The sequence below is a fragment of the Eptatretus burgeri genome, chromosome 13, assembly GCF_056783735.1.
Source record: "Eptatretus burgeri isolate ZD-2024b chromosome 13, Ebu_testis_v1, whole genome shotgun sequence".
Taxonomy (NCBI): domain Eukaryota; kingdom Metazoa; phylum Chordata; class Myxini; order Myxiniformes; family Myxinidae; genus Eptatretus; species Eptatretus burgeri.
This window is the reverse complement of record NC_140973.1, coordinates 62,011,781-62,028,437: the sequence shown is the minus strand read 5'-3', so window position 1 is coordinate 62,028,437 and position 16,657 is coordinate 62,011,781. Positions and strand designations below refer to the sequence as shown.

At 44.7% G+C, this 16,657-nt stretch overlaps 1 protein-coding gene across 1 annotated transcript; it reads right to left on the bottom strand.

Moving 5' to 3' along the window:
• Nucleotides 1-2,650: 2,650 nt before the first annotated feature.
• LOC147014623 (ras-like protein family member 11A) lies at nucleotides 2,651-15,604 on the bottom strand. The gene is made up of 5 exons (XM_085852748.1): nucleotides 15,208-15,604; nucleotides 11,848-11,904; nucleotides 11,396-11,472; nucleotides 3,564-3,767; nucleotides 2,651-3,393 (listed from the first exon to the last, which is right to left on the bottom strand). The coding sequence occupies exons 1-5, from the start codon at nucleotides 15,383-15,385 to the stop codon at nucleotides 3,085-3,087; spliced, it is 825 nt and encodes a 274-aa protein (XP_085708874.1). The 5' UTR covers nucleotides 15,386-15,604; the 3' UTR covers nucleotides 2,651-3,084.
• Between the last annotated feature and the right edge of the window lie 1,053 nt (nucleotides 15,605-16,657).

Sequence of the window (16,657 nt, the reverse complement as noted above, 5' to 3'; positions counted from 1 at the left end):
AGTAATAATTCTCTCTGTTGAGGGAGGTAGCCCGAGCATGTGGCCTATGTCTATGTGACGCTCCCCACACTCATGTATCTCACATCAAATTTCACATCGAAACGAATCGCTTTATGAGCCCACTTGGCGGTAGTACCGACTGGAGTATTTGCTAATTGTTTCACTCATGATGAAGGGTTTTCGAGAGTTTGATGAAAAAGTGAGTGAGACCGATTGGATGCTGCCCTGATCTCACAGAGCAGTAGTGAACCTATTTGGTGGAGTGTGCAGCATGGGAAAGCAGCATGGACATGGTGACACGGCTTGGCGAAAACACACTGCATGTGAAAAAAATAAAAACAAATGTAAACATGAAAATTATGAAGCGAAAATAGAAAAGTGTTCAGTACTTTGTAAAGGGCGTTAAGTTACAAAAGCACAAGAGGAATACCTATTCGGATATATATATATATATATATATATATATATATATATATATATATATATATATATATATATACATATACATATATACATACATACATACATCTTCTTCTTTCGGCTGCTCCCGTTAGGGGTCGCCACAGCGGATCATCCGTATGATCCGCATAGTGATTTGGCACATGTTTTACGCCGGATGCCCTTCCTGACGTAACCCTCATCGCCTCTTACGACACAGGGATATGGTACACCTATTTTAACCGGGGTATACACCGGCCTAGTACACTGGTACTCACTTCGCCGACCTCGGAAGGATGACAGGCTGAGTCAACCCCCTGGTGTATTAATTCAGTGGACCAACGGGGCTTGAACTCAGGACCTTTTGGATCCCAAGCCGCTGCCCAAACCACTGCGCCAACACCAGGCTCCATAGTTATATACATATACAGGACAAAAAATATGGAAACTGGGTAAATGAGTCACACCAGGTATATTGAAAGCAATGACTTCCACACAGATGTGGCCCATGTGTTCATTAAGCAAATAACATCCAAGCATGCTTCGGGTCATGTATAAAAATGCTGCACAGGCCTGGTTGCTGATAATTATGGCTAGCATGGATGCAAGAGGATACCTCAGTGACTTTGAAAGAGGGTTGATTGTTGGGGCACATGCTGCAGGAGCTTGTGACAAAGACAGTTCAACTTGCTGATGTTTCACAAGCAGTGTCGAAGGTGATGTCGGCATGGAACTCCAGGGGATAGACATCAGTGGGTAGAAGTGGATACTCTCAGATCATGATATCCATACATTAATTTGAAATGCAAGACAAAGCAGGTGAGCAACTGCAGACCAATTGAATGTAAATTTCAACCTGGGGTGTGAGCAGCCAGTTTCATCAACAACGTTCTGCCGAGAACGCCACAAGGAGGGGTGCAGTGCACAAACTGCTCATCACATCTGGCAATGCACATTTGCAAGTCCAGTGGTGCAAAGAGCACAGTCAATGGACTACCATCCATCCATCGGGACCATACTCTGCGCAGAACATTGGTGCTGCCTAAGCAGTCTCCTTGGCTATTGGACACAATCCTGGACAGGCCACCACTCCGACACAGGATACCAGCAAGCTGGCACTCATTTTGCCGACCTCGGAAGGGTGGCAGACAGAGTCAACCCCACCTCATATTAATTCAACAGCCAAGGGTGATTTGAACTCAGGATCATAGGATCCCAAGCCCCCCACCCTAACAATTAAGCCAACACCAGACATAATGGACGACCGAGCAGTGGAGAAATGTGATATGGTTAGATGAATCATCCTTCACCATGTTCTTGACAAACGGACGATTGCACTTGTGGCACCAACTTGAAGAACTCCACAACCCTGAGTGCTTGGTTCCAACAGTGAAGAGTTCTGTAATGTTGTGGGGTGCATTTTCCTGGCATGCTTTGGGTGCAGTCATTCCCTTGGAAGGCAAGGTCAATGCCAAGCACTACTTAATGGTACTAATTGATCATCTTCACCCCATGTTGTAGCATTTCTTTCCTGCCGGGAGGTGTGTCTTCCAGGATGACAATGCCCACATCCACAGAGCACGTGTGGTCACCCAATGGTTTGATGAGCATGACACCGATGTTATCTATATGTCATAGCCTTCTCAGTCACCAGATCTGAACACAATCGAGCATTTATGGGATATTCTGGAACGACGCCTGAGACAACATTTTCCACCTCCATCAAGAGGGTACGAGTTTATCGACTTTCTCATGGAAGATTGGTGTCACATCCCTCCTCCAGAATTCGACGCTGGTGGACCCCATGCAACGGTGCATACAGGCCAAACTGGCTGCATGTGGTGGCCCAATGCCCCATTAAGTGACTTTACATTGGCGTTTCCATTTAAATATATCAAGACAGCAACATTGTACTACCAAATAGAACAGTGAATTGTAGTCTATGGAAAAGGCTGTACTAATAGATATCCACTACTTGGTATGAAGCAAGCAACAAAGCCCCTTGGTATGAAGGTCGATCAACGAGTCTGTGACCGAGCATGATTATTTCGTTGAGGAGAGAATTATTTTGAAGAGACAATGTGGAATAAAGATGTTTTCTCAAATAATTTCGTCAAGCTACAGACTTAATGATCACCCCAGCTTTTCTGAATATTGACATAGCTACCTCATCAGGTCCATCTCGTGAAATGAAAGACTTCCTCCAGTATCATTCACTTCTATGAACTTTTAATCGATTGTTTTGATGAACACAACAGGCATCACATTACAATGATGTGGCAAATCCTTTGGTGCTATCAAATTGAATTTTAAACTTTCTTTCAATGGACAATGGAAATGTATAAATATTTCACATAAAAAAAAAACCTTTAAATTCTGGAAGTGCAATGTCCTCTTAACAAAAAAAACAAACAAACTCAAATACAAGCCAAACTCAAACCTTCAAATTTGTGCTTCTGTCATTGACCAAAGTGGCATAATTTGACCTATTGAATAATAATTAAAAAAATCACCCATCCCTTCATCCCCCTCCCCGACCACCAGACCCCCCAAAAGACCTTTCAATGCAATTAAATTCAACACGGCCATCAACATCCAACGGAGTCCACTTTCTCCCTTTGACGGGCCAGAAATTGCGACAATCCTTCATGATGTCCCGGTCTTGCCTTTGGCCGTCAGTGCTTGCCGGAATCTCCTTTTTAGGTCTTGCATATTTGGAGATCGTGGCCGAGGGATCACCAAACTAGCTTTTCTTCTCTCACCACCGTTGCTTCCAATTCCACTACTTCCTGCTCCTCCCCCACTACCTCCTCCTCCTCCTCGGGAATGCCAAGCCTCACGGAGAAGGTCCTGAAAGGCTTCGAGCACATTTGCGCAGCTCTCAGCCGCCGATGCTTCTCGGTAGAATAGGCAAGAATGCTCGTTAGCAAGCTGATGTCCATCTGCCGAGGCTACCTGCATGTAAAATTTAACGTCAGCTTACACCAAGTAATCAGATGTCACACACCATTTAAAAAGCATGACTACAGTGCATTGTCAAAAGATAAAAGCTTAAATCCAAGGAAAATGAAAAGCCAACGCCAAAGTAGGATCACACTCGACTTGTGTTCACACATATAACCCACCTGACGAGAGTGCAAGAGATCTGTCTTGTTGCCCAAGATTGCAACAGGCCAAGATGACGGTAAGACACGACGGACCAGCTGTAGCAGTGAAGATACGAGGGAGAAGCTGGCCTGACTCGTCACAGCAAACACGAGTATGAAGGCGTCGGCCCACTGGAGGCAAGCGGCCACAGCATCCGGGCTACAGCCATCCTCACTCACTGCCTGTCAGTACACACAACCACACCTGTTACTTTTGGTTTCTGTTTCCTTTGTATGATAATGTGGTCACCATCACCAGTTCCAGCTGCTCAGAATTTATTAACACAGGTACACATTGATACGCAAGGAAGTTGGACACTGCAGGAAGCTTGCATTTGGCCCATTAAGCCTGTGCTAAATAATCTTCAAAATAATTAATGGTACCTTTTATTAGTAAGCATTAATAAGGGTTATATTATAACCAAGAAGGGAGTCGGGAACCACACAATCTTGCGGGAGGGACGGAGGGAGTTCTTCCATTTTTTTGCTCCCCCCAATCCCAAAGTTTAGTGTCACCATCAAAAAGTTGCATTTGCATTCACTAACAATGTTGGTGCAATCTTGATGTGGAATGGCAGAGGCAAATGCTCTTCTTTCATGGTACAGTTATTCCCACCTTCTCCTCGGTTCGGCCGGGTAACGTTTGGCCGAAGCCTTTCACGAACTGGCTGACCCAGCATGACCTTTCATGAGCTGGTTGGGCCCAGTAGAAACAAGTTCGACTAATCAAGTTGGACGAAGAATTTGTAATTTGTTTAGGGTGCCGGCAGTAGCTTGCCTACTCTTCGCGAAGGACATCATGGGATCCTTAACGTCCACTAACGAATGACGGTAGACAGGACGCCCGATTTAACGTCCATTCAAGGGACGGCACACACATTGATGCCTCGCCCCTCCTGCGAAACACCAGGGTGGTAGTTTATAGCTGGATCAGGATTCAAAACCAAGCCAGACAGCTGGGAGATGCAAATGTTCAACATTAATGTGGTTGCTATCATAATGTTCAACAATATGCCATTAACGAAAACAACAAACGATGCAAAAAAAAAGGCACCCAAAGCCTTAGCAACCATTATTTTTCTTCAATCGTCGATGAATCATTCATAAAATCCGTTAATCGATCAGACATTTGAAGCGTCAGCCTTCTGCAGAAGAAGGCAGTTCATCCAGGCAGGCTCTGCCTTTTGTCATCATGGGACACGTTGAACCAGATCTTCAATGGATACCTTCCAACAATGAAAACAAACCGTGCACGCCGCTTGTACCGACTTCACAAGTCTCAGGTACATGTAAGTAATATCTAAACGTTTCCAAGAATGCTGTTCAGCTTCCTGCAGCAGTGGGGAATGATTAAAGGTGGGTATGGCTGGATTCAATTTCATTTCTCAAAAACTCCCAGAACCATCATAATGACCAAATCTAAATGCACAGCAGGAAATGAATGATTCCAAGAGCCAAGAGTATTCTTCACCAGATGTTCTTCTGACACTACAAAGCTTGAACGACTAAATAAATACCTGGATTTCAGTGAAGCATCGCATCCAGATACGCTTAGCACAGGAAGGGTGTTTAAAATGTTCTCGTAAGGAGACTCACAATAATTGAAGAAATGCAAACTTTTAGATTTTTTCAAAATAAAAAGATATATTTCTTGTTTCAACAGGATGGGGGAACTCACCATTGAGTGGTCTAGTCTGAGTTCGATTCCCGACCCGACAAAAAAAACTATCGGATCTGTGCTCCATGCGAAGAGACTGGCATCACAAAGGATGGACGTCAAGCCGGTTGTCCCATCTGCTCACATTTGTTGGTTGACGTAAACGATCCCTTGCGTCTTTCATGAAAAATAGGCGAGTTATCTACGGAACCCTGAACAAATTACAAATTTCTGTCTAAGTCGCCTACAATCTAATGCCGGTTCATGAAAGACTGGGGCCTTAAACGTTCTCCAGCAGACCCCACAAAAAAGGTGGGAATAATTGGGGGCTGTTAAAGAAGTAGTAGTTAGAGATATATTTTCTTACTTGTCAAAAAAAAAAACGTCACCGACTTGTGGATTGTTGCATTTCTTTCCAATAACTTGTTGAACACCACGTGGTAATGGTAAAACCTCGACAATGTCAGCAATTGCATAACTAGATTATATAACCAAAGGTTCTTACGCCAGTTTACTCAAGGAATTTCAAGCTGCTATCCCTGAAAGTTCAACCGTGGTCCGACTTGCATGACCTTAGAATTCGAATAATGTTATTGTATGCAAGGAACAATACTGCACTCATGGCCCAAAACCAGGAAGCCATTCATAAATGCTGGAAAGTTACAAGCAGCGGAAAAACGTACAGACAGGCCAATGGGACCAATAGAGCAGGACGCGAGCCAAGACTCGCTGCTTTTGGTGGACTAGTACGGGCCCGTCGGTGAGTGCCAGTATGTGCAGCCCTCTCTCGCCCCCTCTCTCTCGCCCCCCTCTCGAATTGTGATGCCCCCTCTCTCTCGTCCCCCCACTCTCACCCTCCCTCTCTTGAATTGTGACGCCCCCTCTCTCCTCCCCTCTCTCGCCCCCCTCCTCTCTCACCCCTCTCTCTGTAAATGTATTTACAAATGTATTCACAAAAAACAAACAAATAAACATTGTGACGTCATTCGTGACATCATAGCACCATGTCTTGTCATTGGTGGACAGATAAATGGCCGTAACTTGGGAACTGCTTATCTGATTAATATCAAAGGCACATCCACGGGTGATCACATCTAAAAAGGCACATCCACGGGTCCCCAACAATATTCCTGGCAAGTTTCAATCAGATGAGACTGTCGACCATGCAAAAAAAAATTAAATAAATAAACAAACATTAATTGTGACGTCATTCGTGACGTCATAGTACTGTGTCCTGTCATTGGTCGACAGATAAATGGCCGTAACTTGGGAACCGCTCATCCGATCGATATCAAACCTCGAAAAGGCACATCCGCGGGTCCCCGGCCATATTCCTGGCAAGTTTAAATGAGATCGGACCGGCGGTCGTCGAGAAACGGCAGTCGCAGACAGACAGACAGACAGACAGAGACAGACACACACACACACACACACACACCCACACATTGCTGGAATTATCGATAGATACCTGAACCACCTCTAATGTACCAATTGTACTCCCACCGCCAATGGCTAGTTGAAGAGTAAAATTATATAGACAGCGAAGGCTTGATGTTATTAAAAGATGAATCTGAAGAGTTGATTTTTTTTATTTTTGTGACCTCAGGCCCATGGGGGAGTTTGTACCCAAATCACATCAAGGACAAACACATTAGTTTACATCAATGTACATTCACACGAGTGCTGAGGATAGCCTAGACTGTAGAGGAATGTGCACTCCTCAGCTGTCTTGCTTGGGTTTGAATATCGACCCGGCTATAAATTGCCATTCTGGTGTTTCGCATCCAGGGAGATTCATCAACGAGTGTGCAGTTCCTCGGATAGACGTTAAACTGGGCGTCCAATCTGTTGGCATGGAGGACGGAAAAGATCCTGGGGTGCCCTTCACAAAGTGCCGGAAGTCAGCGAGCCATCACCGGCACTCCAAACAAATTACAAATTACTGCCCTGACAGACTGCTGGGAAAGCAATGGCAAACCACCCAAAGCATAACCCTTGCCATGAAGCTGCTTCGGCAGCACCGATGTTCTATAAGGAATATGGTACACAACATATATATATATATATATATATATATATATATATATATATATATATATATATATATATATATATATATATATATATATATATATATATATATGAAGAAGTTGGAATATGTCCCAATGGTGGTGTGCTCACTCCTGATCGGCCTTCTCAGTTTGATTCCCAGCAGATTCAGATCAAACAAGCATTGTCATTCTGTTTGGTGCCTGAAGGGGAGGTTGCATTGTAGAGCACACCATCCTGTAGGTGTTGAGGGGGAGGGGTTGTGCTGGCAGAGTCATCTACCTTTGGTCCAAACCTCAAGTATCAGCAGCCTCCTCGATCAGCCATTGGCTCGGTACCTGCTTCAGCACTTGCACCCAAACGGGCACACACAAACCGGGCTCTTGCGTTTATGTGCTCGGATCAATCTCAATTTTTACCATCATTGCAGAGTTAACAAGCACCATCCATTGTTCTCCTGCTGCTGTCACTGAAATGATGATACTGTGGCCTCTTCCTTGGATCATTGGGAGGCACAACTATTTAATTTAGCAAACAGAAAAGGCTGGCCAGTCTCCATCTGCACAAGATTGCTTAACCTCCACCCATCAAACTTCAGCTCTACTTCTCACTCCTGGCTTTATTTTTTCACAATCCTTTGGGTGTGTTTTCTCCACCAACAGACACTGTTGTTGTTTATGTAGTTTTTCTTCTCGAAAATCTTCATACTTTTTACATTACAGCATGTAAGTATATCAACATGGTAGGTAAGCAGTTTTATGTACACCACTTGATTTTCTAAACGACACGGTTACATTGTCAACTCCACAACATGCCACGTATATATATATATATATATATATATATATATATATATATATATATATATATATATATATATATATATATATATATATATATATATATATTTTTTTTTTTATTCCAAATAGAGTGTGGTGTTGGTTCGGTGGTTAGGGTGGTTTGCTTGGGATTGTAGGATCCTGAGTTTGAGCCCTGTTTTTTTCCACTGAATTAACACCAGGTGGGGTTGACTTAGCCTGTCATCCTTCTGAGGTTGGCAAAATGAGTACCAGCGTACTTGTATCAGGGGCACAGCATCAGTGGTATAGTTGTGCCCCAACAAAATGATAGCTACCTGTCAGCCAAGCTGCCACATGCAAGAAGAAGAAGGAGAAGAAGAAGAAGAAGGAGAAGAAGGAGAAGGAGAAGGAGAAGGAGAAGGAGAAGGAGAAGGAGAAGAAGAAGAAGAAGAAGAAGAAGAAGAAGAAGAAGAAGAAGGAGAAGGAGAAGGAGAAGGAGAAGGAGAAGGAGAAGGAGAAGGAGAAGGAGAAGGAGAAGGAGAAGGAGAAGGAGAAGGAGAAGGAGAAGGAGAAGGAGAAGGAGAAGGAGAAGGAGAAGGAGAAGGAGAAGGAGAAGGAGAAGGAGAAGGAGAAGGAGAAGGAGAAGGAGAAGGAGAAGGAGAAGGAGAAGGAGAAGGAGAAGGAGAAGGAGAAGGAGAAGGAGAAGGAGAAGGAGAAGGAGAAGAAGAAGAAGAAGAAGAAGAAGAAGAAGAAGAAGAAGAAGAAGAAGAATTCTAAATAAATCTAAAAAAAAAAAATTCCAAATTGTCTTTGGAGAAATCTGATTATGAATGTCAGTTGGTCAGAACTTGATAAATTGTCCTGAAAAAGAGGATCACTGGCGGTTAGAGAGGAGCAATTCCGTTAGGGGGCAACCTTGTACTTTAAAAACAGCAAATCTACAATTTTGACCTTTTTACGAGCAGCCCGGTTCCCCACGATTGCTGATGGATAATGCGAGATCTGTGATGTCCAAAAACGACAGTGCAAGCAGATGGGACGGCACGAAGGCCCTCTGGACACCATGCACCATTGTGGACGTGCTTGAGCACGTGACCTACCTCCCACAGCTGCAATTACACCAGGCAGTAGTTGATGAAGTATCGTAAATCCAAACAATTTGAGAATCAAATTCATGATAGTTCAGTGGCGAGGTTATCAGGCCAAACCACTGTGTGATGTCATCGATATGTCCACACTCCTCTGAGATCAAGTTACTTTAAAGCACAATATTTTAACAACAATTTGCTAGTTTTTTTTTTCCAAAGTCCATTTGAGGAACCCATCAGATGAATTTTTTGACAGTGCACCACCATATAATATTAACATCGAAACCAGGTAATCTGGCGCTGCAGTCGAAGCATTCCAACGGATCCACCGATTTTTCTAACGCAACATGATCCTCTCACGGGGCCTCCCCCCCCCCCCGGTGCCAAAATGTCATCGGCTACCGAAGAAGCAACAACAACAACAACAACAACAACCGGGAGGTGCGCGGAATATTTGCGGGAAGAGACGGGGGTCTCGTCGCGACCAGTGCGTCCGAACCTGCCGGTGCCCCGTTTGCACGATACACATCTGCAGCCGAACACATTAAAGAAAAGGCATACCTCAGTCCCGAAGTAGAAAACCTGTGATCACTTTCAGACTGCCCGTTTCCTGGCAGGACTACAGAGGCCCAAATCATGTCCTGCTGCCAAACCACACACTGTTCAATCCCCCAAAATCACCAAATGAGAGGAGAGAAGAAGAAAAAAATCCATAGCAATCCGTTTTGGAAAACGTTAGACAGGAGTGTAGCTTTTCCGAACAGCTGGCCGTCTGCCTGACCCTCGAGCTGAAGGCATGTGCAAAAGATCTCACCCGCCAGGCGAGCTTGGAACTGCGCAAAGTTGCTGAAGCAAGCGTCTGCAACCCGAGACGAGTTTTTAAACACACACACACACACACACACACACACACACACACACACACACACACACACACACACACACCTGGCTTTTGTTTTCACGTTTGGACCCATAAAACACAAAGCTACAGTATGGCCCTGCAATCCCGCAGTGACCGTCAGATTTCCAACGTTGGCAATTGAAATGCGAGGATGAAGTTTTAAAATCGCAATTAAACAAAATGTCAAAGTGTTTAACGTGCTCAAGCAAGGCACAACCGATCACCCAAGTCCTCTTGATGAGTCCAACACGGCCCCGTTCCACTTTTCTCAAATCAAACCCTATTTTGTCGACCTCTACGGAAAGTTCTTCAAACCATAGTTTGTGTACTTTTAAGAACAGGTATGAATGAAATGAAGATTAGTGTTAACATCACACTCTTGTAAATACACAAAAGAAAACTTTTTCAGTGAATATCCATTTATGACCTGATACATTTGTCTCATCAATCTGCTTTAAAAAAAAAAAAATATATATATATATGTACATTCCAAACTTTCTACCTACAAATGGCAATAAATGTTTTGTTTAACTTTGCATCAATCTTACTAATGTCACAGTCTCCTTTCAATCCGATCCAGACTTTCAAGTCTATCTAACGAACAGAGTATGGCGATTTGTGAGAACACCGATTTTGTCGCCCCAGAGGTCATGGGTTCGACTCAGGTAGAAGGCGTCAGTTTTACGGATTTGGATTCTAACCTTCAGGAAGTCAAGCTAAGTTCAGGAGAAGTGCCACGTCACAGCTGGATAGTCAGCTTAAACCCCGCTGGCTCATTCACAACTTACATGGTGGAGATAACTAGCATTGCCTGGCCCTCCTGATCTGGGCCGCTCAGTCGACTCACACCATTCCTCCCCAACGATGTCATTCTAACTAACTCCAGGGCCCTCCCTCTCCTCTCTCCTCTCGTACGAGATCAAACCAACACCTTTTGCCAATTTCATACAATTTCGACAAACCAGACATAACTTAACCAGTTGCAATATGATCATTCCTCTATTTTTTATTGAGGTACAAACCAAGCACGTTACCCGGTGTCATTCTAAGCTTTCCACGGCCTAACACCACAAAACAGAACCTCCCACTTCACACCTCACATTTCACATTTCACATTTCCACTTCCTCAACAACTCGCAAGATCCGTTTCCATCCAGCCTGACCCTCGGCTGCAAAACCACAATGCAACAGTGTACTCGAACGGGACGCAGAGCATTCTGCGCAGCCATTTGGAGCCATGTTTGGCAAAGAAAAACACGGCGGACGATGGAACACGGAACCGAGCACCGGCGGCGCACAAGGAAAGCATTGTCTACCTGCAGCCCCGGCGTGTCTTGCATCTGCAGAAGCAGCTGTTCGCCATCGACGAGGATGTGGCGGGAATACAGGCTACCTGCGCGGAAGCAAGACACCAAAAAGTCACCACCATTCAAGCCATGGGTCATGTCATGCAGTCGGTTTTACGTTTCTTGGGAGTAATGGTCGGTTAGATTTTTTTTATTTAGTCTGGCCTGTTGCTCATTTAACAGAATTACCGGGTTGCTGCACAGTCCGTCATGCTGCCATCCCATTGGTGTGAGATGGTGCCGTTCTTAGCTACGAGTCGGTTTGGATCCACTGGCAGATTACGTTGTGTTTATCTTCATGGACTCTTACACAATCACAAAGCAAACTACAGCTCAACAGCAGCATCTGGGTCATGCAGCTCCAGGAATTTCATGAATCGTTTGTTCTGCTAAAAGGAGATTCCTACCGAAAGCCTTCTCACCTGTATTCGATTCATAATCTCCGATGAAACGTTTGGTTAGAAATCGAACCACCAAGGCTGAAACACAAAACGATGGGTCAGTGTCAACTTTCCAAGCAATGACCTTCATTCAAAGTTGCATCAGTTGTTAAGTGATTTTAGCAAAATAATACAAGACATCAGATCAGAAAATTTGAGGATTCACGAGGCTCTTTTTGATCCGGTCGGGGGGGTGGGGGGGGCTTGGAGGTGCCGAAGCAATGTACTGCACAAGAATTACACCAGGTTTGCCATTGCCTTCTCAGCAGGAATTTTATAATCAGACTTGGGTTCCGGCACAACTGGGTAAACCCTTCTGGAAGGAACCGCATGATCTACAACGTCCATAAACGCATGCTAGTTGGACGTGGCCACCTCAACGGCCTCACCAAGAGGATGGCATACCTGGTGATGTAATGCCTTCCTTTGGTGCTGCAGAACATTTTGCTCAGACAGGTCCGATTAGCCTATTATGATCCATAAATTTCTGTCTTGACATGGTAATCAATCCAGGTGCGTCAACATTCATGCACTTAAGACACAGCTGTTTAGCCCATATGTCTATCTGACTACCAGATCGCATGACTCAACTGAAAACAAACTCCGGCTTGACTTACAATCTGTTGGGTTAATCTCAGGTGGAGAATCTTTAAGGAGCCTCCTCAAGATCCCAGCATTTGCTTCATAATGCAATGGTCCGGGGTTGAAATCCCACGTACAAGGTACAACAGCAGTCCGACGGGATAGCGCGGAGGTAACGCACCATCCTGTCGGACTTTGAGCCGTCCAGACTCGGTGAGATTCCGGACCCGGCGATAAACCGTCCAATCGGTCCTTCGCAATTGGTGAGAAAATGCGCCGTCCCTCGGATGCGTGTTAAGCTGGGTGTCTCGTCTGCCAGCATTGGTTGGTTGACATTAAAGATCTCACGATGTTTTTTTCTCGAAGAGTGGGTGAGTCATCGCCGGCATGCTGAACAAATTACAAAATTCCTGCCAAATGTCAGGTTAGTGATAGACTTTGGACAAACGACATCACAAGGTGAGAATAGTTGGGCCGTTAAAAGCGGTCATAGACAAGGTACAACAGCAGACTAAAATGAAAGCTTTGACAATTTTTTTACAATCACAAGAAAAGGTTTTTAATTCTTGACATTTTGTCAAAATTCGGGTAAAAGACGATTTTATAATCAGTTGATGAATTTGTCCTTTTTAAAATTAATCCAAGGATCATGGAGGACGTTGCACACAAATCACACCGAGGACAGACGGTAGACATCTGTGAACCTTCCCACCAATTACATGGACATTAGTAAACAACGGACAAACGCAGATCATACGGTATGTCGGACTTGAACCTGCGGGTTACCCACATCACGAACCAGGGCTTCGGATGGGAACACCAAAAAGTCTACCCATTGTGTCGTGATGTGTGTACCAGCTCGTCCATGAGCCTTGACCAAAGTAGACACTACACATCAATGTAGATGAGAGCAAATGGACATCAGTGATGGATAGCAAGACCTCAATGTCCAACCCATGTTTGGGACACATTGCCTTTCCCCCATGGAGTCGGATGTCCTGCCATTCTAGGAACGACCTGCTATATTCTCTCGAGTCAGGGTCAACACCTGTTAACTGATAATTCACCAACCACAGATCACCCAGGTGTGAAATGGCACAATTGGCCTTAGCCAGCTCTTAAAAGGTATGAAGTGTTAATCCAATCCCATTTGGGTCTTGTAATTACGTGCAGTGACGTCATCTCGCATTGTGTTTATTGCAAAACGTTTCCATGGGAACAAAAGGATTCCGGACACAGCAAATGTGCTTAAATTAGAAATGAATGACCATCACCTTTGATGGAATGATTTAAAATGTGACGTCATGATTAGCAAAGAAAACATGTAACAGCCTTTTAATGACCATTTTTGTGATGTTTGAAATGCAGTAATTAGGATTTTTTAAATCAATATTATAATTAAAAAAAAAACAAGGAACAACGAGGTTTATTATTATGTAATTATATTGTTACATAATTCAGGAGCTGCTCAACAGATATCTTGGGAGTATTGTGCAAAGTTTAAGGATAGTAAGATAACAATCACAATAAAGAACAAGGCATAAACAAGACAAAATTATAATAAAACAAATGGCCACATTCATTTAAAAAACAAAAACAAACAATATCCTACTAATAATGGGATTTAAGCCTGGTGTTGGCTTAGTGGTTGGGTTGGCGGCTTGGGTTCCTAGGGTCCTGAGTTCAAGCCCCGTTGGCCGCTGAATTAATATACACCAGGAGGTTGACTCAGCCCGTCATCCTTCCGAGGTCGGAAAAATGAGCACCAGTGTTCTGGTAAGGGGGACACTGCATCAGCGGCATAGCCGCGTCCCAACCAATGATGCCACCAGCAGCCACAGGCCGCACGAGAGAGAGAGAGAGAGAGAGAGAGAGAGAGAGAGAGAGAGAGAGAGAGAGAGAGAGAGAGAGAAATAGAGAGAGATAGAGAGAGAGAGAGAGAGAGAGAGAGAGAGAGAGAGAGAGAGAGAGAGAGAGAGAGAGAGAGAGAGAGAGAGAGAGAGAGAGAGAGAGAGAGAGAGAGAGAGAGAGAGAGAGAGAGAGAGAGAGAGAGAGAGAGAGAGAGAGAGAGAGAGAGAGAGAGAGAGAGAGAGAGAGAGAGAGAGAGAGAGAGAGAGAGAGAGAGAGAGAGAGAGAGAGAGAGAGAGAGAGAGAGAGAGAGAGAGAGAGAGAGAGAGAGAGAGAGAGAGAGAGAGAGAGAGAGAGAGAGAGAGAGAGAGAGAGAGAGAGAGAGAGAGAGAGAGAGAGAGAGAGAGAGAGAGAGAGAATGTGGTTTGAATCCTTTATTTAGGCTGTGACTTGTTACCTACGCCATCTGTGATGGACGGATGTTGTGTTTTCACCCCTACCTGTTTGCGTGCAGCATATCTCAAAAAGTTGTGGACGGATTGGGATGAAATTTGGTGGACGAGTTGTGGAGGTGACAGGAATAAACGGATTAGGTTTTGGTGCAAGTCTGGATCCAGATCCGTTCTATCAGTGGGATACGAAATATAAACTGTTCATCCTGGTGGAAGCTTGTGCTCTGCAGAGTGTCTGTCATTCTAGTTAAACACATTTCCATCTAGATTCTCCAATGGTGGTGAAATTGGGACGGTATTTAAAAAGGTCATGCATTCGGATGGAGAGAGAATTAAACATTGAAAATTGCCATCAAAAAGTACAGCCATTGGGTAATGGTGAGAGGTGGGAAGAGATATGTAGATCCACGATCAGCAGAAACACCCCCCTTCACCACGTCCCTCCCTCCGGCACACTTACCGGTCTTTCCCACCCCGTCGGAGCCGAGCACGGCGACCTTGAGCGTGCGCGAGGATCCCAGCATGGAGCCCCCTCCGTCCAGCGCGTGTGTCAGTTGCTCGGGAATCGGAGCCAGCAAAGCGGAGGCTCCGCCGCCCCCCGGTGCTATCGAGCCTGCCATCCCGTGCGTGAGCCGCATAGCCCAGCCGGGCAGAGAACGGTCTCTCCCTCACCCACTTACTTCCCAACAACCCCCTAGACCACACTACCCCCGTACGCTCCAGCAATGCGGTGACGATACGTGCAAGTTCCGAGCAACCATGACATTTCAGTTTCCCATTTCGATGCCGTAAGCAAACCCTCAATTGAGCGACAAGGAAAGACCTCCGACCTTCTCACGGCCTGCCCACTGGTAAGAGCTTCGGCACCCTGGACAGCCCAATATATAGGGACCCAAATCCCGCCCTCACCACGCCCACCACACTAAAACAACCAATGGCCGCAACACTGTTCAAATTCCATCACCGTATCGCTCATCGTTGTAATATTTTACTGATCGTGATTGGTGTAAACTTCACGTCCGTCGGTACCTCCACTGCACCCTCCGGTTCCTACACGAGCCTTGACAACTGACAAGGGAGTAGATAGGAGGTGGGGGGGGGCAACAATGCTTCTTTTAATAATCCTTTAATGTTGTTACAGTTCAATTGAGATGAAGTTTATTTGAGGTTCCGAAATTCAGTTTGATAAAACGAACTCTTCACACATGAGGATTGATCTACATATTATGTACGCAAACATTTTCGTTGTTCGATCTCCCCTTCTCCCCACGTTCCATGTGTATTTTTTTTCCTTCCCCCATTGTACTGTTTCCACGCCCCGCTTTCCCCCCCAACATCAATATGCCATCCCTTTTCACACTATCCTCATCCTATCTTACCTTCCTTCGTTCCGTTTCTGAAATACAGTATTTTCTTTGGTTTCACACCCAGGGGCAAACCCAGGAATTGGGTAGGGGGGCGGGGGGGTCCCAAGTAAAAGAAAATCTAAGTCATATGAAAGTTATGAAAACTTTATTGCAGCTTTCAAGTAAATGCACATTCACATATTCTTTGATGTGCATGTATTGTTGTGCAAAAAGATATAAAAGTTAATTAATTTAATATTTAAATGCATAACTAAAAATAAAATAGCTTGAATTCAATAAACTTCAAGTTTCAATCTTAAATATCATGACTAGTGAGACCTACCTGAGTGATGGTAGTGCCAATATGACATACTAGCAACTATTTGACATACTAGAAGGAGTTCTGGGTGACCAGGGAACCCCTGGGTTTGCCACTGTGATGGTAAATATTTTTTTGTTGGGAGGGGGGTTTCTGGGCAACCAGGAAACCCCCCTGGATTTGCCACTGACACCCACACAACCCCACCGATGTATGTGTGTATGTGATATCTAGACTCAAACTCG